This window comes from Eurosta solidaginis, chromosome 1 (genome assembly GCF_040869045.1).
Source record: "Eurosta solidaginis isolate ZX-2024a chromosome 1, ASM4086904v1, whole genome shotgun sequence".
Taxonomy (NCBI): domain Eukaryota; kingdom Metazoa; phylum Arthropoda; class Insecta; order Diptera; family Tephritidae; genus Eurosta; species Eurosta solidaginis.
Genome location: NC_090319.1, coordinates 40,001,044 through 40,025,578, shown reverse-complemented (window position 1 = coordinate 40,025,578; position 24,535 = coordinate 40,001,044). Strand labels below are relative to the sequence as shown.

At 41.4% G+C, this 24,535-nt stretch overlaps 1 protein-coding gene across 11 annotated transcripts in view; it reads left to right on the top strand.

Moving 5' to 3' along the window:
* The window catches only part of plh (pasang lhamu), a 180,785-nt gene that overhangs the window by 10,930 nt on the left and 145,320 nt on the right, over positions 1-24,535 (top strand). The window contains exon 1 of one of the 11 annotated variants that reach the window (XM_067787687.1): positions 2,873-2,978. The exons of 7 other annotated variants lie outside the window; for them this stretch is intronic. Coding sequence is in view for 1 of the 4 variants with exons in the window: in XM_067787623.1 (XP_067643724.1) it covers positions 3,096-3,111 (16 nt within the window). In the remaining 3 variants the exon portion in view is untranslated. Of the gene's footprint in view, positions 1-2,872; positions 3,112-7,681; positions 7,820-22,020; positions 22,189-24,535 lie in introns of those variants that run through there. 3 more of the 11 variants (XM_067787623.1, XM_067787711.1, XM_067787677.1) reach the window with 3 other exon arrangements.

Genomic DNA, 24,535 nt, shown 5'->3' with positions numbered 1-24,535 from the left:
AACAACTGCCTAATTCATTTGGGTCGAGCACAGGATTTGAAAAATTTATGGAAGTGGCGGTGCCCAGCTACAAAAAATATATTGACTAAAATTTAATACAAATTATATATATATTAATAATCTAAAATTAATAACCCATATTACAAACCCATTTTACAAAAAGCTTTATACATATATATATGCATATTTATCAAATGTTATTGTTTAAGTGACTTAAACTATGAACATTTTTCGTTCGTTTGTTTCATTAGCCATTGAGTGTGCTTGTAATTCTCAACTGGTTAGTGAAATATTCTAAAGACATAGTTTAAATTTTTTATCCCAAGGAGGTTTTTCAAAGCAAAACAAGGGGCTCAACCCGCAGACAATACCTTGGAGCCCCCAGTGCTCGCCCCCAATGAATACATACAAGGTGTAACAGGCGCATAGCGACCTCTCTCTAAATAAAATAATATACAGCCCACTTAAATAAAAAATAATATAATAACAAAAATTATTCGCCCGTCGAATCACCAAAGCTATGTGTTATGTGTTGCATTCTATTTTCTAATTGATAAATAAATGAATACTGCTTATTACTTGTCTCGGAGATACTTGCGAGAATAACAATACCCGAGATTGGAACGAGAACTGGAGTTTTCGCGCCTCGAACATCTTCTCATTTCTCGCGAGATTCGAGCTCTCGAGTCCCGAAATTCTCGATTCGTGTGTTCGAGAAAAAATTATAATATATAATACTGTCAATTCGGCGAATAAGCTGAATGTCGAGAATCTCGTGAGCCTTACGAGTATTTCGATATTCGAGAATCTCGCGAGAAGGCGAGACTCGCGAGAAATCTCGTCTCGAACAAGTTCGAGAAATCGTAAGCTCTAATATTAAGTGAAAAATTTTATTTTTGAAGCGAAATAAAACCTCAATAAAGTAACTTTTATTTTCCTGAGTACGAAGTAAAAGTCTCAAAAAATTACTTTTATTTTTCGAACAAAATAAAAATCTTGAAAAAAATTTTTTTTTACAAAATTAACAAAAAATTTAATGAATAACTGTTATTCTCCGAGCAAAACAAAAAATCTGGCAAAATTGTTTCTTCTTCCGAGCGAAATAAAGAACTCAAATGATAATTGTTAGTTTCTCAGCGAAATAAAAAACTAAAAAAATTGTTATTAAAAAGCTTTTTTTTATGAAAATATTTTATAACTTTTACGATCTCTGAGGCAATAGATAAAACTCTTTACGGAAAATAAAATATTAATTCCGCGTAGGATAATTTGAGGCAATACAATTTTTAATTGGATATTTGTCGCCGTTATAGACAACGTACTTCGTCAACTCAACAAGGATGGGGTTAAAGTGGTGGCCTACGCGGATGACGTAGTAATACTGGTATCTGGTCTGTGTCCCAATGTGATTAGTGGGATCATGCAGGGATCACTGAGAAAGCTGAGCAGTTGGGCGGAGACCGCCGGACTAGGCGTTAACCCCTCAAAGACGGAACTAGTGCTCTTCACCACTAGGACGAAAATCCCAAGTTTTAACCTTCCCACTCTTGATGGCCAGGAGTTAAGTCTTTCTGATAGGGCCAAATATCTAGCAGTCTTTTTAACACCAAAGCTGAACTGGAGGCTTAACACAGACACAGAGTTAAACGAGCCTATGTATGCCTGCAAAGGAATGGAAGGTAAAAAGTAGGGTCTGAGGCCAGACTGCATGGCCTGGATGTATAAGACAGTTATTCGACCAATTCTGACATATGGGGCACTCGTATGGTGGAAGGCGGTAGAGGTGAAATACATAACTGACATGCTAGGGAAATTTCAATGGGCCTTTGGAGGGAGCGTACATACGGGCACAGCCGTATCATGCTCAATATTAACGACTCCCGAATTCTGGCAAAAACGGACTACATATGTCCAAAGGAAGTCTTCGACACAAACTACACAATTGATTCTGGCGAGCCGGCAGATCTTTACCCTGATATGGGTGCCGGCGCATCGAAACATACAGGGTAACGAGATGCCGGATGAGCTGGCACGGCGTGGAGCGGCTCCTCATGTCTCAGGAGCGAAGGAGGACCTTGCACCCCTGGGACTCATCAAGGGTCGCATCTCCCAGCACTGGTTGGGGGAGGCCAGCAGTAGGTGGAATCGACTGCGGACCTGTAGAGTTTCCAAGAGCATGTGGCCACTATATAACGAAAAACGATCGGGAGCTGTCCTTAAGATGAACAGAAGGGATATATCCAGAGTAGTTGCAGTGCTCACGGGGCATTGGACAATTGGGGTACATGCGGCATGGATGGGACTGGAACACAATACCTCCTGTCGCAGCTGCAATCGTCCGGAGGCGGAGGAAACGGTTGAAAATCTGCTGTGCGAACGCCCAGCACACTGTCGAAGCAGAATAAAGTTTCTTGGAGAGCCCTTTTTCGAAAGCCTCCCAGAACTCAAGGATGTTAGGGCGGGAGAGCTTCTCAAATTCATAAACTCCACGGGATGGACATAGGAGGACGAGTTCTTCCCTGAGGCACGTGAAAATATTCATTAGTATTCTTACAACACCCTTTCGTTGGTTAACTCACGAGTTTGTGGTATCAAAACGGCGCATGAGCGCTAATTGGAGTCAATTGGGACTCGCCACTCCAACCAACCAACCAACCATTTGTCGCCGTAACGAAAAACAAAAAAATTAATCTTAAAAAAAATCTCAGACGCCCTAACTTTGCATACACAAATACATACATATGTCTCTAACCATACAGTCTGAATAATTATAATAAAAAATAAAATGTGCGAAAACTCATTACATCGCATTGGGAAAACTATTTATCGTTTAGTTAATTACTAAGAATTTCGCTCTCTTTGCATTTTTGTGCTGTCATTGACATTGAAAATGAAAATTTTGTCAATTTCTTTTAGTTAGAAATCTTAGCGTAAACATTAAACATCTTCGTCTTAAACAACTTCCGGTAAACGTGAAAGTGAGAAAATAGTAAAACTAATAAATGTTTACAACGCAGATGAAATACGCGCCTTTGCATTCAAACTCAAATCCCGGACCAATTGAAACTTATGGCTTGTGAATCTAATTAAATTTGATGCAAAATAAAAAAGGTGCAAAAAAATACATTGTTTGTATCATACATGGACTCCTTTTCGAGATACCGCCATAAAGCTGGACCAGGGGTGACTCTAGAATTTGTTTGTATGATATGGGTATCAAATGAAAGGTATTAATGGGTATTTTAAAAGGGAGTGGGCCTTAGTTCTAGAAGTGGACGCCTTTTCGAGATATCGCCATAAAGCTGGACCAGGGGTGACTCTAGAATTTGTTTCTAAGATATGGGTATCAAATGGAAGGTATTAAAGAGCATTTTAAGAGGGAGTGGGCCATATTTCTATAGGTGGACGCCATTTAAGGATATCGCCATAAAGGTGGACCAGGGCTGACTCTAGAATTTGTTTGTATGATATGGATATCAAATGAAAGGTTTTAATGGGTATTTTAAAAGGGAGTGGGCCTTAGTTCTATAGGTGGACGCCTTTTCGAGATATCGCCATAAAGCTGGACCAGGGCTGACTCTAGAATTTGTTTGTATGATATGGGTATCAAATGAAAGGTTTTAATGGGTATTTTAAAAGGGAGTTGGCCTTAGTTCTATAGATGGACGCGTTTACGAGATATCACCATAAAGGTGGACCAGGGGTGACTCTAGAATTTGTTTGTACAATATGGGTATCAAACGAAAGGTGTTAATGAATATTTTAAAAGGGAATGGGCCTTAGTGCTATAGGTGGACGCGTTTTCGAGATATCGCCATAAAAGTGGACCAGCGGTGACTCTAGAATTTGTTTGTACGATATGGGTATCAAATTAAAGTTATTAATGAGGGTTTTAAAAGGGAGTGGTGGTAGTTGTATATGTGAAGGCGTTTTCGAGATGTCGACCAAAATTTGGACCAGGGTGACCCAGAAAATCATTTGTCGCGTACCGCTAATTTATTTATATATGTAATACCACGAACAGTATTTCTGCCATGATTCTAAGGGCTTTCGATTTCGCCCTGCAGAACTTTTTCATTTTCTTCTACTTAATATGGTAGGTGTCACACCCATTTACAAAGTTTTTTTCTAAAGTTATATTTTGCGTCAATAGACTAATACAATTACCACGTTTCATCCCTTTTTTCGTATTTGGTATACAATTATGGCAATTTTTTGGGCGTGGTCATATTCGGATTTCGGCTATTTTTTATACCAATACAAAGTGAGTTCAGGGAAGTATGTGAACTGAGTTTAGTAAAGATATATCGATTTTTGCTCAAGTTATCATGTTAACGGCCGAGCGGAAGGACAGACGGTCGACTGTGTATAAAAACTGGGCGTGGCTCCAACCGATTTCGCCCTTTTTCACAGAAAATAGTTATCGTCCTAGAATCTAAGCCACCACCAAATTTCACAAGGATTCGTGCATTTTTGTTCGACTTATGGCATTAAAAGTATCCTAGACAAATTAAATGAAAAAGGGCGGAGCCACGCCCATTTTGAAATTTTCTTTTATTTTTGTACTTTGTTGCACCATACATTACTGGTGTTGAATGTTGACATAATTTACTTATATACTATGAAGATATTACATTTTTTTTTAATTTGACTTAAAAATTTTTTTTTTTTCAAGTGGGAGTGGTCCTTCTCCGATTTTGCTAATTTTTATTAAGCATACATATAGTAATAGGAGTAACGTTCCTGCCAAATTTCATCATGATATCTTCAACGACTGCCAAATTACAGCTTGCAAACATTTTAAATTACCTTCTTTTAAAAGTGGGCGGTGACACGCCCATTTTCCAAAATTTTACTAGTTTTCTATTCAGCGTCATCAGTTCAACTCATCTGGCACGTTTCATCGCTTTATCCGTCTTTGGTAATGAATTATCGCACTTTTTCGGTTTGTCGAAATTTTCGATATCGAAAAAGTGGGCGTGGTTATAGTCCGATATTGTTCATTTTAAATAGCGATCTGAGATAAGTGATCAGGAACCTACGTACCAAATTTCATCAAGATACCTCAAAATTTGCTCAAGTTATGGTGTTAAAGGACAGACGGACGGACGGACATGGCTCAATCAAATTTTTTTTCGATCCTGATGATTTTGATATATGGAAGTCTATATCTATTTCGATTCCTTTATATATGTACAACCAACCGTTATCCAATCAAAGTTAATATACTCTGTGAGCTCTGCTCAACTGAGTATAAAAATAGAAAATATTTAGGTAGGTCCTCATCAATCTTGGGCGTTGATCACAAAAATAAATAAAAGCGTTGGGCGCGTGAAATTTCTAAAAACATGAGTAAAAATGGACGGGATCAGGTAAAGACCATGGCCTCTTTTATATAAAAGAAGTTTAAAAGGGTCGTAGACTAGAATAACTTAGCAAAAAATAGTTTTGCATAAATGATATTTTACTTACCAAATTTTATTGTAAGAGGAAATGCGGAGACATATTTTTTACGGTGCCACGTGCTATATGGAAAAGTAATTTATCTGAAATGAACTGTACAATTAAAGCTCACGCTGAGTATATAATGTTCGTACTTAGATATCCTTACTTGTTTTTCCCATTTTTGCTAGCAAGTGTAGAGCAACTCATTAAATTTTATGTAGCATGAAAACAAAAAATACGAATATTTATTTAGGTGCACGCTTAGGTGTATGAATAATAGAGCGGGTCCATTCTTGGGGCTTCGAAAACAAGGAATAATCGCATATGCGTAAAATTCTCTACGAACCATTGGGTGCAACTTTGCTTGCGACACTATGGGTCCAAAACCAATGTCGACGCATTGACATATAAGCTTTTTTTTTTGGATTATTTTTTATAATCTGAGCTCTTTTATAAAAGTAGAAGTCTCAATTTCTTCACCAATAGCATTTTTTTAATTTTTTTGGCAAACAATAGTCAGTTATCATCATTAATTGGCGCTTAACCGCCTAAGCGCTTTTGCCCATTTCGAAACATGTCACGCCAGCTTTCCCTGTTTCGCAATAACTGACGCCAGTTGGGAGCTACAAGGGACTTAGTGGAGCTCTCCCCTTTTTTTGCTTCCCAACTGCGATGTCGACTGAAATACTTTCTTAACCGTGGCATCTTCGTCCATTCGCATAATATGATCTAGCCAGGGAAGCCTTTGGGTTGTTATTTGCTGCATTATAGCTATACCTCCGTACAGCTCATTATACCTCCTCGAATACTCGCCGTCAGCATCGCGGACAGGACCATAAATCATCTTCTCTCGACACCGTCCATGATTCCGAGCCATACATCAAGACTTTAATTTTTAATTGCCTTCTCAGTCCAAAGTAAAACTTCTTGGTAAGAGTTATTCTCCATTTGATTTCTGTGCCGAGATATTTTTGCTGTTAATTCTGGTTCCCAAATAGACAAAATCACTAACAGTTTCGAATTTGTATCCGTCAGCTGTGACGTGGCTGCCAAGGCACGAATGTTAAGATTCTTTCTTGGACGACAGCAAGTACTTTATCTTGTCCTCATTTACCGCAAGGCCCACTTTTTTCGCTTCAATATAAATATCATCAGCATACGTCAGTAATTATACGCTCTTATAATAGAGTGTACCATCATATTCTAGCTCTGCTGCTAGGATTATCTTCTCCAGCATTATGATCAAGAAATCGCACGAAAGGGAGCTGCCTTGTCTGAAGCCTCGTTTGGTTTCGAATGCCTCGGAGAGGTCGTTATCAATCCTTACGGAGCTGCAGGTGTTGCTCAACGTCATTTGGCATAGCCTTAGTAACATTGCAGGGAACTTAAATTCAGACAAAGCAGCATACAAGCAGCTTCTTTTCGGGCTGTCAACTGTTGCTTTGAAGTCGACAAAAAGATGGTGAGAGTCGATTCTCTCCAGGATCTGGTGCATCGTGATGATTTGATCGATTTACCAGGTCTGAAGCCGCACTAATAAGGTCCAATCAATTTGTTGACTATAGGCTTCATTCTTTCGCAAAACACGCTGACTCCGCGGTATTGGCTCGGTGCGGGATCGCCCTTCTTGTGGATTGGGTAGAGTACATTTAATTTCCAATTTGGAGGTGATGCCTGCTTTTTATCAGCTGTTCGCCACCGTGTTTAAACAGCTCGGCCTGTATTCCGTCATTACCTGCCATCTTGTAATTTTTTAGTAGGGATATTGCAATCCTCACTTCGTCAAAGTCGGGTGCCGGAACGAGTTTTCCATCATCGGCGATTGAGGTATAAGGTTCGTCTTCTGCCTCGCTAGCCAGCAATGAGCAACTAAAGCAAACTCTGTACGTCAGTTACCAGGTCGCCATTGTCGTTCCTGCAGGAATTTGCCCCGGTCTTGATACCTTCCGTCATCCACCAGATTTTTTGGTAGAATTTTTGGGCATTATTCCTATCAGAAAGCGTCGAAGCTCCTCGTACTCACGCCGTTCTTCCTCTCGTTTTTTCTTGCAAATAGGCATCTCTCTTCCCATTAAAAAATCGTGAGGCAAATTCAGTTTTAGGCGAGAGACAGTCATTTGCTTGTCTGGATAAAACTACATTGGTCAGCCTCCACAATCGGCTTTTTATGACTTCTATCCTACTAATTTCGTGTTACGTTTGTCAGCGAGTTACAATACAAAATTAGTGAACCGTGCATTGGATTTTTGAGAAACTTCCTTTGTGGCTCGAAATATGAAACTTGGATTTTAATTCAGAACTCAACATTAGATAAGGCGGCTTTTAGAGTAATGAGAGTGCAAGAGGAGGGGAGAACTTTCGCCAGGTGGCGCAGGTAATGTGATATTTGAAAAACTTGTTCGAATTTGTAAATTGTTAGATCGAATATTTAGAATTGTCTTCCCAAACGGGGGAATCCTGCGATGAAGTTCCAAAAAACTTTCCATTGAGCTACAAACTAAAAACCTCGCACATAGTTCAGATACCGAGACTATGCAACAAAAGCAGAAAAAATTCCACTAGGTGGCGCATGGATCACGGTAATAACAAAGTTCTTTCGACATTTAGAATTATTTGGAAATAATTAGAGAGTTCATAAGTTGGAATCGTGCGTTAAATTTTATAAGTAGCTTCACGGGGAGTTAGAGACTTGAAATCATTAAACGTACTATAGAGACCAAAAGGAGTAGAATAAATATCACAATGAGTTCTGCAACATTGATGTATTTAGTACACTTGTAGGTAAGCAGAGTGGTAAATGCATTAAAGCGAGAAGAAATTATTACTTGGAATAAATTTTTGCTTTGATGGAGCTTTACGGCGAGAAATGATAAGACAAAGTTAAGTTTACATCTTTTACGCATTTCGACGCTTTAAAATCTTCTTCAGAGAGACTGATAATTTTATTTTAAAATGCAGTTGTACGATATTTCTTCCCATTATTATACATATGTCTCATAGGGCACCCCGCCAATCGTTTGTTATGATAATACTGGATCTAGTTAAATAATGATCTCTATATACACGGAAGCTATTGACAAGGAGAAACTTTCGATTACCGAATTAAAGATGTCGGCTCGGAATCAATTCTATAACTAACCACTGTGCAGATTTACGCTGCTTTAATAAAATTTATAATTCATGAAAGTATACCATCAATTAAAATAATGTAGATATTTCAGTCCCAGCGCAACGAATAGAAAATTTGTTTAGTTCCATCTCTAAGTATCTCTATCCCTGGCACATTACGTCGAATTTTGAATGCTAGGTATTGAATCTTCATTGGGCTTTAAGCTTTATTCAAAGTTTCAGGTCTCTAGCTCATATGGAAGCTATTTAAAACTCAACCGAAAAATTTTCCAAATTCGGACAAGATTTCTAAATATCTCGAAATAAGTTCGAAATTTCAAGTTTCTAGCTCATCGAGAAGTCACTTAAAAGCCGGTTTAAATTTTCCAAATTCTCATTTAATTATTTCGATCCCTGCGCAACCTAACGGAATTTTTTCCCTTTGGTTGCATTGTTTCAGTGGCTTAAACCATGTGTGAAGTTCACGTTTGTAGCTCAATGAAAAGTTTTTCAAAAATCGATTGCAAGATTTGTATTGAATATGCGAACAAACATTCAACCGACTTAATATATGTAAAAGAAATAAAAAAAGCGATTAACTTCTTACCAAAACAACAAAATATTTTAAGAATTTAACTCTTGTATAAACTTCTGGTTTTAAAATAGAGCACAACGACAGCCACTTTTATATAAAAGATGTTTAAACGGGTCGTAGACTAGAATAATAAACTATATCTTAGCGGAAAATAGTTTTGTATCAATGATATTTCAATTTTATTGTAAGAGGAAATGGGGAGACGGGTTGTGCCACGTGCTATGTGGAAAAGTAATTTATCTGAAATGAACTGTTCAACTGAAGCTCACGCTGAGTATATAATGTTCAGTTACACCCGAACTTAGACATTCTTACCGGTTTTTCCCATTTTTGCTAGCAAGTGCAGAGCAACTCATTAAATTTTATTTAGCGTGAAAACAAATAATGCGAATATTTATTTAGGTACACGCTTATGTACATTTATACACGCTTAGGTGTATGAATAATAGAGTCGCAACCCAAGGATGCAAAATACTCATTAAGCGATGCGTCGGACTCGGGGAGCGAGAGTAGTGCTGATTCAATGAACTCCGTGTTGGAAAAGCACACAAATGAAAACGGAGTAGAAGAGTGGAGAAGGGTATGGAGCGGAGGAAGTATAAGAGCTCTCTCGCAGTACCGTGCAGCACCAAGAATTGTCCAACGCCTGGGAGCAGTGGTCGACCCAACATGAGATCGAGCGTTTGTAATGGGCCAATGAGACGGTACAAGTAGGTCGAATGAAATTCAAAAGGTTTTCTGCGGGAAACCCTCGATTCTGCAACCGGTACGAGGAGGAATAAGCGTCGAATGGCAGAATGAAGAAGCAACGTTCGGCGGAAGGTGACAAGCCTACCTTCAAGAGGCAGAAAGGACCCAGTCCGAGAGCCGCGAGGCAGGGCAGTCGCATAGACCAGACAAGTAGACCCAAAGCTGTAAGACAGATGGGCCCCTTTAGTCAGGTAGCAACTACCTCGAAATCTGCGAGTCAGAGGGAAGTTCCAACTGCGGAAATAGGAGATAACCCAAAGGGGGATAACGCTAAGATGATAGCGTGCGACAATATCGCGAGCTTGCGGTGGCTGGACGAAGAGGTTCCAAACCTCCAAAGGCAAGGCACGAACGTGCGGCTTGAGGTGGTGGATAAAGCGCAAATCCCCACGGTACCAAAAGTTAAGGTATGGATACCATGCGCGATGAAGTCGGAGGATACACTGCGACTTCTGCAGAATCAGAATCCGAACATACCGACACAGGATTGGAAAGTACATACTGTATCTCGGCCTGCGGAGGAAGGTTAGTTCTACATCTTCCAAATAAACAAGCAGGCGGATTATATATTGTACACGCAGTTTGGAAAATTTCCTTTGGTACAGGCAAAATTTATATGCGACTCAGCAAAAGAAGTCCCGAGGATAAAAATCCTAACACGCTAGAAGTGGGCGAAGTCGAAAAGACCTCAAAAGCCTAAGGGGAAAAAGACAGGTGGAGGTAGCCGACGTCACCACGAAGGTGTTAGAAGAGGACCAACAGCCAGATGGTGCTGTGAGTCGCACACACAAAACAAAACTATTACAGGAGGCTGAAGCGGGCTTCGAACACTCTAAACCAAAAGGGCAAGGGGAGGACGATGACGTCACGACGAAGGTGCTGGAGGGGGACAAACAGCGCAATGTTGCTGGGAGTCCTACAGATAAACCTCCAACACAAAAAAGTCGCCTCGAGCGAACTCCTCCTAACCCTTGAGGAGGGTTCGTTTGACGTGGCGCTGATCCAGGAGCCGTGGCTCTCGTCAGGAGGAAAGGTTTCTGGACTTAGCGCGCGCAGATTTGGCGTTTACTTTGCGCAAACGGAAGGACGGGTGCGAGCTGTAGTAATGGTAAGGAAACAGCTGCATTCATATATGCTGCCTAACTACGCTACTGAGGACCTCGTAGTGGTGGCCGTTGAGCAAAGGAATAAGCAGACATGTATCCTGGCATCCTGCTACATAGCCCATCCAGTGGAGATTCCACGGATGCAGTGCAAGTTGCCAGTACAGGACGAAGGGCGCAAATGTCGGTTGGTCATAGGCGCGGATGCAAATGCGCACCACAATGCGTGGGGAGGAGCAGATACGAACGAGAGAGGCGAATCTCTATTTTGTTACATCCTGTAAACCAATTTGCAGATAGCCAACAGGGGAAATGTCCCTACATACATTGGCCCAACATCCAGCAATGTTTTGGATATTACACTGAGCTCCGAAGGGGATATATCAAGGTATGATCGGATGGTTCTTTATAGGCCATCTTTCTCCGACCATGCGTATATCAGCTTTAGCATCCCTCTAAGGAGGGCAGAGAAGGGAGGAACCTTCAGAAACCCTAGGTCAACGAACTGGACTAAATTCCAGAAACAGGTAGAAACAAAACTGGGACAACCCAAAAAGGTTGCCAATTTGGAGGAACTGGAGGAGTCGAATAAATTCCTAACTCTTCCCAAAGCAGTCGGTTCTATGTACCGCAGCAACTCGGGATTTTTTCCCGACCAAGGACTGTCATTTCAGTGTAACCCCATTTAATTTGTTGCGTCCCTCCCACAAATTGTCATCCTCCCAGCAGCTCCTTGCAGCGGGAGTGCTCCATATTCTCTTGCTCCGGGAAGGTATCGAACCTAATCCGGGTCCGTCTCCTGACCCCGGTTCTGAGAAATGGTTTTGCTTCATCTGCAGGAAAAGGATATTTTTAGGACGGTCATACTCTTGTCAGCGTGTCTCTTGTAAGGGATGATTGCATCGGACAGGTTGTTCTGGGCTTGATCCCAAAACCCGACGTCCACATAACTTTATAAATCGCTGCTTAGCAAGCCACAACAAGTACCCGCTGCTGCTCGCGCACCACGGCGCCACCAACTCAAACGGCTGCAAACACTCATAACTACTATCTCCATAGTAGAGTCGGTAGCAATGCTGAGCATCAGCCCCTGCCCCCGTCTATTCCCCCTCTTGTCCGCCGGCAATCGTGTAGGTCAGGGAAACACACTCTTAGTCCCTACCTCTGTTTGCACCGTTTGCCAGCACAGAATATATATGTTTGCGACATCCGCCCAATGCAGCTCCTGTCTTAGACTGTGCCACTTTCCTAGATGTTCTGATCTGCAGACCTGTTTTGGGTATAATGTCCACAAAAAAAATAGTGAGAGTGGAAATGGAGGCGGCCTCGCGTTTATCTTACACCACTCAGTGCAATATCATTTATTTGCTTCCGACATCGACCGCAGGGACAGTGTCTTAGAACGTCAAGGCTTATCTGTCCGGTCAGGCGATGCAAACCTTGAAATCATCAAATCTACATCCCTCCTGCCACCTTTTGCCCCAGTGGATACCGCCCTAACATCAGCGCATTACTCACTGGCAATAATCGCATTATCTTAGGCGATTTCAATGCCCATCACGATTTATGGCATTCAAACTTGCAGGCAGACAGTAGGTGTGAGATTTTGGCGGATCAAATAGAAGAAACGCCTTTCTGCACAAAAAACGGGGAAGCCCCCACACGTATGGTATGAAGCTGTCACAGTTTCCCGGATATATCAATCGTGAGCGCAGGACTCGTAAACTGCGTTAACCGGCAGCCGATGGTAACATTGGCATCCGAACACCTGCCTATACTTATTTCGCTCGTGCGCGCACCCGACTTCATAGTCACAGAAAAACGCACTTTCAGAAACTTTAAAAAGGGAAAGTGGGACGAATACAAATCCTTTACAGACAACCGCTTTGCTGCACTCCCTATCCCGACTGATGCTCGCCAAGGGGAGCGTGCTTTCCGCAAGGTCATTGAATCCGCCTCGGCTCGCTTCATTCCCGCCGGTAGAATTCCCGAAATTCGGCCTCAATTTCCGGCGGAGGCCGCAAATTTAGCGAAAGAACGTGACCTTATAAGACATCTCGATCCCGGCGAACCCAAAATAAGGGATGAACACAAGCGGGCGAAATGGGAGGAGCACCTAAGCGGTTGTAACCTCTCTACCGGTGTAGGTAAGCTTTGGTTCACCGAAAAGTCCCTATAGAATCCGTCTAAGCACAGTAACAAAATTTCCATCGCCTTTGGCGATAAAGTGCTGTCGGATGCGAAAAAATGCGCGAGCGCTTTCTGCCGACAATATATAATGCATTCTGCGGTCGAAAAAGATAGACGGAGGGCCAACAGACACGCGCGTAAACATAAATTCAGCGCGCCTCCATCTACCATCACCGCCAAAGAGGTTGAGGATGCCATCGGTCATGCTAACCCATCCAAATCTCTGGGCCCAGACGACATAGCCATGCCGATGCTTAAAAGTCTAGGGAAAGAGGGTTTCAAATATTTAGCGCATGTCTTCAACCTGTCTCTTTCCAACTTTGTCATCCCGAAAAATGGAAAATGGCCAAGGTGGTCCCGCTACTAAAACCTGGGAAACCAGCTAACATAGGAGAGCCCGATATCTCTCCTATCGCCAGTAGCCAAGACGCTTGAAGCCATTTTGCTCCCCTACTTCAAAGCAAATTCGCAGCTAGCTTATCATCAACATGGCTTTAGAAAACTCCATAGCACCACCCCCGCGCTAGATGCCATTCGTACCCAGATAAATTTCGGTTTAAATCAAAACCCCCACCGTAGAACAGTACTCGTTGCGCTAGATCTATCAAAAGCTTTTGATACGGTCAACCATGGCGCGTTACTGCAAGACCGGGAAGGATCTACCCTTCCCCACATCTTAAAATGTGGACCGCAAATTATCCGGGTGGTCGGCAGGCATCGGTGCAATTTAGAAACGAAACATCAAAACCAAGAAGAATTAAACAAGGGGTGCCACAGGGTGGTGTCTTATCCCCACTCTTATTTAATTTCTACATATCAAAGCTACATTCGCCACCAGAAGGAGTTACTATCGTTTCCTACGTCTATGACTGCACAATAATGGCCACAGGGCCAGGCCCACAGATCGATGTGCTTTGCAACAGAATAAACGGCTACCTCCCTGATCTCTCCAGTATTTTCGCCGCACGAAACCTGGTATTATCACCAATTAAATCCTCCGCGACCTTATTTACAACATGGACGTCCCAAATATCGACCATTTTGAACATCCACGTCGATAGCACTACGCTACCGACTGTCCTACACCCCAAAATTTTGGGTTTGACGTTTGATCAGGATCTACATTTTGGGAGCATGCAGCCGCAATTGTACCGAAAATCCAAAGCCGTCATAAAATCCTCAAATCTCTTGCTGACAGTACTTGGGGAAAATATAAAGAAACGCTCATTACCACATACAAAGCAATTGGCCAGCCGATTGCATGCTACGCGTCCCCTATATGGTCGCCAAGCCTTAAAACTACTCACTGGAAGAAGCTACAGGCCTGCCAAAATACTGCTATCAGAATCGCCACGGGCTGTCTTCTTATGTACACAGAGCACCATCTACATAATGAGGCGCGAATACTCTCCATCAGGGAGAGAAATGAGATGCTAACCAAACAGTTCCCGTTGAATACCCAGAAACCTGGGTATCCCTACAGATATCTGATTGATGAGCCAACATCACCCAGCGGCTTAAGGAGTCATCTCCATAAGCATTGTGAGGAAATACGGCACCTGAGAACTCAGCCGTATGAAGCCAAAAAACACAAGCAGGTCCTCAGTGAACTCCACAAAGAGGCGTCGGACCTTTATTCCGGGAATTGCCCGGTGAATTTAGTACTCAAATAACAGTACCCAAAACTTGCGGAAGAGGAACACACAGTCCCCAGGGAAACACGAGTCACTCTAGCTCAACTTTGATCTGGATACAGTAACAGGTTAAACTCTTACCTATCCAGAATCAACCGCGACATACAAAATGTATGCCCCACATGTATGTGTCCCCACATGACACCAACCATCTCTTTAATTGTAATGTGGAACCAACGCCTGTAACACCCCTCTCATTATGGTCCACTCCTCTTGAAACAGCAAGTTTCTTTGGACTCCCGTTGGAGGATATTTAAGACAATTTGTGATCGGTCGCACCTATTGGATGGGGCGAAGCACTGCTACAACAACAACAACAACAATGAATTCCTAACAAGGACGCTTATGACTGCATATAATAAAGATTGCCCTCTACGAAGATTAAGAGCAAAAGCAAAGCCGCCATGGTGGAGCTGGATCTTCTAAGAATACAGGCAAAAGAAATGTTTAATCTAGCAAAGACCGCGGAAAGAGAAGCGTATCGGGACGAGTACAGGGATCTACTTAGTATCTACATGCATGAAATTTCCAGGGCGAAGGGAATCTAATGGAAAAGTTTCTGTACGAACATAGAGTACTCCAGCTAAACAGCACGGTTGAGAAAAGTCCTAGGAAGGGGAAACAGTCCAGGGACTAATAAAGAAAGAGAACGGGGAATGGTCACGTAATAGTGAGGAATCCTTTGAGGTGCTTCTCGGTACACATTTCCCATCGGGAGATGGTTTAGAAGAGCCAACAGACATCACTCACACTTCGTTCACGGAGCTAGTAGTGCCGGGTTTGGTGACCGATACCAAGATAGAGTGGGCAGTGAAGACATTTTCTAAGTTTAAATCGCCGGGCCCAGATGGTATATTCCCGGCCATGCTACAAGTCTCAAGTAGGGCGGTCGTGGAATGGCTTAAAATAATATTCGATGGGTGCATAAGACTGAATCATGTACCGCACTCTTGGAGAACTGCTCGTGTAGATTTCCTACCAAAGGCGGGGAAGATCGGTCACGTATATCCCAAAGACTATATACCCATTAGCTTAACATCATTTCTGCTCAAAACTTTGAGAGGCTGATAGATGTGTACATAAAGTCCAATGTGGATGAAAAGCTGCTCTCCACGATACAACATGCGTACACCAAAGGCAAGTCGACAGACACCGCATTGCATAGGGTATAAGCATAGAGAAAGCCTTGGAATATAAGGAATATGCTCTAGATGTCTTCTAAGACATTGTCTGGGCTTTCAATAATGTTTCTAAATGGGCGATTATGGATGGTCTTAATTACATTAAAGTATATCCAGCGTTAACGAGATGGATCAGCTGCATGTTAAATTGCAAGAAGTTTACGTCACAATTGGGATTGTACGAGGCCACGAAATCAGTGGACAGGGGAACGCCGAGGGAGGGGTGCTATCACCTCTGCTGTGGACGCTGGTCAACAACCAACTGCTCATGCGATTCGATGAGGGACCCGTAAAATTTACGGCTTACGCAGATGACGTTGCAATTGTCATAAGTGGAAAGTGCCTTCCAACGATTAGCTCTTTCATGGATCTGGCGCTTCGGGATATTCATAAGTGAGCATCAAATGTCGGGTTGAAAGTCAACGCAGATAAGACGGATATGGTCTTGTTAACAAAGAGGTTCAAGGATCAGGTCTAAGTTGGGAGGGGTGACCACTACAGGAGAAACCTTGTACAAAATATCTAGGGACCATTCTAGACAGTAAGCTGTAATTGAAGCTCAACGTGGAGGAGAGGGTGAAGAAGACTTCAACGGCACTTTATGCATGCAAAAGAATGGTGGGTTGTACGTGGGGCTTACCGCCCTCTCTTTCTCATTGCGTTTTTACAGCGATTGAAAGCCCTATTCTATACTATGGAGTTCTTGTTTGGTCCAAAGCCACACAAAAAGCAATCTACCTCAAAAAATTAGAGGGGGTATGCAGACTATCAATACTTAGCATTACGGGAGCCCTGAAAACAACCCCGACAGCTGCAATGTATGCCATTCTGCACATTCCACCTATAGCCCTGGTAGGAATGAACATAACGTTAACAACTGCAACCAGGCTCGGTGCTTCGGGGCAGCTTGAGCGCCGACCACACGGCCATAGTAGTATCACAAGACGAACAGACTACCTGATTCCCTATCTGCTCTTCGAGGGCTATCTTAAGGCCACAATAGAGGTGGACGCTTGGCGCAAGGGTGCTCAAATGGCGGACGAGGCGATACATGTGTACACAGATGATTCCAAAGTAGTGGAAGGAGTAGGGTCTGTGGTATACTGTGCTGATACGGAAATAAACAGATCCTATAGACTACCGGGTTACTGTAGCGTTTTCCAATCGGAAATAGTGGCAGTAACCAAAGCAGTTGAAACCCTGGAAGAAAATAGCCCAAACTGCAATCGTGTTAACTTTTATATTGACAGTCAAGCAGCAATTAAGGCAATTATCCCGCAAAGCACAGCATCTAAATGCGTGTTAGAGTGTAAGCAGCCCCTGGAGAGAATCGGGAAAGGGAGAAGCGTACATCTATATTGGGTCCCAGGGCCTATGAGAAAAGATGGGAATGAAAAAGAGGATGAACTAGCTAAAAAGGGCGCATCCCTTGAAGCTTGCTCCGTAGACGCCCCAATTAGACTGGGCGAGATTAAACGAAGGCGGGAGGTGCACATTATCGACCAAGCAGAGAAGGCATGGGTTCAAGCGCGGGGTTGTAAAGTGTCGAAGATTATGTGTAGGTTCTACAACCTTAGATTAACAAAGTTGCTTCTATCATTAAAAAGAGAGGACTGTATTCTCATGACGAGTATTCTGACTGGACACTGCCTTCTGGCGTCACATGCCTTTAAATTAGGCTTGGTCAGTGAATGCAGATGTAGGAAGTGCGGGCTGGAGGAGGAAACGATCGAGCACGTTCTGTGCTCGTGCCCTGCGCTTGCCAGGATAAGACTCCATCTATTAGGAGTGATACAGCTGTCAGATCTAGCAGCAGCAATTGGCGTAAGTCCTAGGATGCTTCTAGTATTTGCCAAGAGGAAGGAGTTATTTTATAACAAAGGTCCTGGTTTTTGATAGGGTTTTTCAGTTTGGTCGTTAAAAAAAAACTTTTGGTAATAATACGGACTTATTCACTCTATGTGGGGTCCTCATGGACCGGCCAGTTCAACCTAACCTAACACTTAATTTCAAATCTGGAGGTGATGCCTGCTTTTTACAAACTCTTCGTTGCCCCGCCTTTGCCAACTCATCGGCCATCGACCCCTTCTATTAATTTGGAACCATCCATATACACATGTATAGTATTTTCTGCCATTTCTGCGCCGTGGCACCAACCCTCCGGCTGAATTGTGGCCCCAAGATCTCTTTCGAAGCTCGGGTACGGAAGCATATATTCCGTTTGCCCGATATTAGATGGCGCTATACTGCTATGGTCATATGGCTGCCCCAGGTCTTAGGCGTTTTTGTAGTTGGTAAAGCGATGTTTTTGGTCATTAGGTCTACATGCGGGATGTGTAGAATGGCGTGTTGTGCTGCTGTCGGGGTAGTATTTAGGGCTCCCGTTATGCTTATCATTGATACTCTGCAAACTCTTTGGTAAACGCACTTTTTTGTGCGGCTGTTCACCAAACAAGAACTCCATTGTAAGGTATAGGTTTTACATTTGTAGTAAACACCCAATGAGCGAGTTTAGGTGATAGGCCTCACATGCATCCTAGCATCCTCTTGTATGCATAAAGTGCCGCGGAGGCTTTCTTCGCTCTCTCTTCCACATGGAGTTTCCACGACAACTTACTATCTAGTAAGTATAACTTCTACACTTTTCTAGCAGGGTTACCCTTCCAAGCTTAGGCTTAGTCCAATTAGGGACCTTATACTTCCTTGTAAATAATACTAGATCTGTTTTTCCGCGTTGGCGGTTAACCCGACTCCATATGCCCAGGCATGTACATGCCGAAGTGCCTGACCCATCAGAGAGCTAATTGTTGTTAGAACTTTGCCACTTATGATGACTGAAATGTCATCTGCATATGCCGTAAGTTTGACTGGTCCTCCGTCGAACCGCCTAAGCAATTGGTTTATAACCAGCGTCCACAGTATTGGTGATAAACCCCAACCCTGCGGCGTTCCTCTGTTTACAGATTTCGTTACCTTGCACAAACCCCATTGCGATGTGATCATTCTACAGCTTAAAATGGAGCCAATCCAATTTGCTAAAGCTGGATGAACTTCAATCGAGTTGGGACTGTCTGTTATTACTCTTTTCGAGACATTATTGAAAGCTCCGGCTTTGTCCAGAGAAACACCTTGCACATAGTACTGGTGTTCCAGGGCTTTATCTATATTCATGCCCACCCTATACAATGCAGTATCGACTGACTTGCTTTTGGTGCAAGCATGTTGTGTTAAAGAGAAGAATTCCTCGTTCATATTTGATTTTATATACACATCTATTAATCTCTCTAGAGTTTAAACAGAAACTATGTCAAATTAATAGGCCTGTAGTCTTTTGGGTGCGGGTGATTGGCTTTTCCCGCTTTCGGTATGAAGACTACTCGAGCTATTCGCCAAGATTGCGGAACGTGGTTCAGTTTTATGCAACCCTCAAAGATTATTCTAACACATTCTATAATCGTTCCACCGGCCATAGGCAGCATATCAGGGAATATCCCATTGTACCTGGCAATTTGAGCTTGGCAAATGTTTTTATTGACCATTCCATTTTGGTATACGTCACCAATCCTGGTACTTCTCGCTCCGTATTAGGATTGGAGATATGGTGACATAACTCTTTCGCATGATGGGCAGTGTGTGTTAATTCCTCAGAACGTGAATATTTAAGGGACTTTTACAATAGTCAATAGAATTTGTTTCGTAAATTTTTTAAAAGATTTTTTATAATATTCAAAAAAAAAATGCCATGCATATTAGATAGTTTTTGTATACTCTGTTGAGCAGAGCTCACAGAGTATATTAACTTTGACTGGATAACGGTAGGTTGTATAGGTATAAAGGAATCGAGATAGATATAGACTTCTATATATCAAAATCATCAGGATCGAAAAAAATTTGATTGAGCCATGTCCGTCCGTCCGTCCGTCCGTTAACACGATAGCTTGAGTAAATTTTGAGGTATCTTGATGAAATTTGGTATGTAGGTTCCTGAGCACTCATCTCAGATAGCTATTTAAAATGAACGAAATCGGACTATAGCTACGCCCACTTTTCGGTATCGAAAATTTCGAAAAATCGAAAAATCGCAATAATTCATTACCAAAGTCGGATAAAGCGATGAAACTTGGTAGGTGGGTTGAACTTATGATGCAGAATCGAAAATTAGTAAAATTTTGGACAATGGGCTTGGCACCGCCCGCTTTTAAAAGAAGGTTTTTTCAAAGTTTTGCAAGCTGTAATTTGACAGTCGTTAAGGATATCACGATGAAATTTGGCAAGAACGTTACACCTATTACTATATGTATGCTTAATAAAAATTAGCAAAATCGGAGAACGACCACGCCCACTTAAAAAAAATTTTTTTTGAAGTCAACTTTTAACAAAAAATTTAATATCTTTACAGTATATAAGTAAATTATGTCAACATTCAACTCCAGTAATGATATGGTGCAACAAAATGCAAAAATAAAAGAAAATTTCAAAATGGGCGTGGCTCCGCCCTTTTTCATTTAATTTGTCTAGGATACTTTTAACGCCATAAGTCGAACAAAAATTAACCAATCCTTTTGAAATTTGGTAGGGGCATAGACTCTGGGACAATAACTTATTTCTGTGAAAAAGGGCGAAATCGGCTGAAGCCACGCCCAGTTTTTATACACAGTCGACCGTCTGTCCTTCCGCTCGACCGTTAACACGATAACTTGAGCAAAAGTCGATATATCTTTACTAAACTCAGTTCACGTATTTATCTGAACTCACTTTGTATTGGTATAAAAACTGACCGAAATCTGACTATGACCACGCCCACTTTTTCGTTATCGAAAATTACGAAAAATGAAAAAATGCCATAATTCTATACCAAATACGAAAAAAGGGATGAAACATGGTATTTGGATTGGTTTATTGATGCAAAATATAACTTTAGAAAAAAATTTTTTAAAATGGGTGTGACACCTACCATATTAATTAGAATAAAATGAAAAAGTTCTGCAGGGCGAAATAAAAAACCCTTGAAATCTTGGCAGGAATACTGTTCGTGGTATTACATATATAAATAAACTAGCGGTACCCGAAAGGTGAAGTTCTGAGTGACCCTGGTCCACATTTTGGTCGATATCTGGAAAAGGGCTTCACATATACAACTACCACCACTCCCTTTTAAAACCCTCATTAATACCTTTAATTTGATAGAGTCACCCCTGGTCCACCTTTATGACAACATCTCAAAAAGGCGTCCACCTATAGAACTAAGGCCCACTCCCTTTTAAAAATACTTATTAACACCTTTTATTTGATACCTATATCGTAAAAACAAAGTCTAGAGTCACCCCTGGTCCACCTTTATGGCGATATCTCGAAAAGGCGTCCACCTTTAGAACTAAGGCCCACTATCTTTTAAAATACTCATTAACGCCTTTCGTTTGATACCCATATTGTACAAACGCCCTCTTAAAATACTCCTTAACACCTTTCATTTGATACCCATATCGTACGAACATATTCTAGAGTCACCCCTGGTCCACCTTTATGGCGATATCTCGAAAAGGCGACCACCTATAGAACTAAGGCCCACTCCCTTTTAAAAAGACTCATTAACACCTTTTATTTGATACCTATATCGTACAAACAAAGTCTAGAGTCACTCCTGGTCCACCTTTATGGCGATATCTCGAAAAGGCGTCCACCTATAGAACTAAGGCCCACTCTCTTTTAAAATACTCATTAACGCCTTTCGTTTGATACCCATATTGTAAAAACGCATTCTAGAGTCACCCCTGGTCCACCTTTATGGCGATATCTCGAAAAGGCGACCACCTATACAACTACCACCACTCCCTTTTAAAACTCTCATTAATACCTTTAATTTGATACCCATATCGTACAAACGCATTCTAGAGTCACCTTTGGTCCACCTTAACCCTAGAACGGTAAACATCGGCTATCAGGCGCATAAATATTATTTTTTTTCGATATTTCCGAATCGCTGATTCCAAGCAAGCATGCGTTCGTGCCAAAACAGTTAAGTGTTGAACGAACTTGTTTGAAGTAGTTTTTTGCTTTTGCTCCGTTGCGCTGCTGAAACATATGTATATGCGTCGCCTGCGAGGCACTCTTTAGCAATAAAGGTAATTTTTTTGTAGGTTTTTATTTGCCTATTTTTTTTTTTGTGGCTAAAAGTTAGGGCTTGTATATAATTTTATACTTTTAGAGATGGCTACTTCTGAAGCGCAACTAATAAAATGGCTGGAGGCGATATCGCTAGATGGAAGTGAGTTGGAGGACGACTTAGAAGTAGATTTCGATTCGGATGACAGTTTGGCTGACCCCACTTACGTAGCAGATTCAGACGATGGAATAAAAGAGGGTAAAAGATCAAGATGCGATTTCTGTGATCTGAAGTTGAAGCGTATGAGTGTATATTACTGCGCAAAATGCAAAAAAACTTACTGTTTAGAGCACAGATCACCGAACTGTTGGCAATGTGACGGAAAAACTAGGTGAAAAAAACACACAATTTTTTTTTACTGTGCACAATTTGTTCTTACATAGAAGTTCATATTATTATTTAGGATGTAAAATTGATATAATATCTATAAGCCAGAGAAGATTTACACAATTTTCTCGAATGGAAGTATTGTGTTTTTTTTTCCAAACGATCTCTGTATACCACCACTTAAAAAATGTGATCTACTTATACGACTATACAATATTTTTTAGATTAAGAAAATGAATTGTTTTTTGTTTATTTTTGTTACGAAAGATATAAGGAATATATTTTTGCTTTTGTTTTAATAAAGCTTTGTTTTTATAAAGGCGATATAATGCGTTTTTATAAAATGCGCCTCACAGGCTATGTTTACCATTCAAAAAAATATGTTTACTAGTCTAGGGTTAATAGCGATATCTCGAAAAGGCGTCAACCTATGGAACTAACGATCACTCCCTTTTAAAATACTCATTAACCCCTTTCATTTGATACCCATATCGTACAAACAAATTCTAGAGTCAACCCTGATCCACCTTTATGGCGATATCCCTAAATGGCGTCCACCTATAGAACTATGGCCCACTCCTCCTAAAATACTCTTTAATACCTTTCATTTGATACACATGTCATACAAACACATTCCAGGGTTACCCTCGGTTGATTTTCCTACATGGTTATTTTCCCTTATGTTGTCACCATAGCTCTCAACTGAGTATGTAATGTTCGGTTACACCCGAACTTAACCTTCCTTACTTGTTTTTTTTTTTTTTTAATCAAATTTTTAGTATTACTTTGAACAAGGCGAATCCATATAAGCGAATTCAACCAATTCGTCCTCCAGAAGAATTTCAAGTCAGAAGAAAATTTTCATAGATTTCGATTAACTGACATACTGTTGTACCTACATGGTGTTGTATGGAAAATAATCAAGAAGAAGCAATCGGTTGTTGGGATAGCAAAACCTGCTACTGAATTCGCCTTAATTTTGAGAAAGAAAATCCTGTGGCAAAAAACCATTTCCATTTTGGAGTAAAAATAAAATTTAAGGGGACAATTGACATCTGGTCATAGATTTGTAAAGTTACGATGGCTTTGGGGGTGGAACTCTCCCCAGCCCCCCCCCCTCCCCCAGCCCTGCAATGAAGCGCCAGTGTTTATTCAAATATACATACATACATGCGAAGATACTGTAACGAATTTGCTTGCAAATCCTCTTATTTGCAATCCTCTGCTAAGTTCGAATCACTAAACTGTTGAATAAATAACTCCAATTTGTAATAATGCAAAATGGCCTTTATTAAAGTACTTCACAATACACTCAAACTGTGCAACGAATAGCTTGCTTAATAACCACACTGATTGATAGCTCAATGAACCTCTACTATTCAAAATAATACTGCTATTGCTCGCTAGATATCGTCTTAATCGCAACTGCTTGACAACTCAAATCAAACTGAATTACTTCTTACTCGCCTGCACCGCTTTTATAGTTTACGCTGCATACTTCTAGGCTCTTCGATTTCCAGAAGTTACTAGTTGTTTCGGCTACAAAATTTCCAGCCACAACTACGTGCACAAATTATTGCCCTCTCTTGTGACCACTGAGATAAGATATATGCATGTGTTTGTGCATTGCCGCTCCGCTGCTCGTATACGTACATATGTGTAGACGCAATTATTTATTCGTTTATGTAGATACATCAAGATTGAATTATTGATGTGAATGTTTGTAGTTTACAGTCTCTCGGGCGCACATAGGCATATAAGTAAATGCATCTGTGTGTGACATCTCTCTGGGCTGCCTTATATATGTGTATACTTGATTTAATTATTAACGTAAATACTGCTTGGCATGGCCTTAGCATCGCCTTAGTGATGGGATAATTTAGTGATGCTAATATCCGTGACACTGCCCTCCACCTAAGTCTGATCGTCCCGATCAGACAAATCTTTCGATCTAAATGTTGCTAGCCTTTCCAAATGGA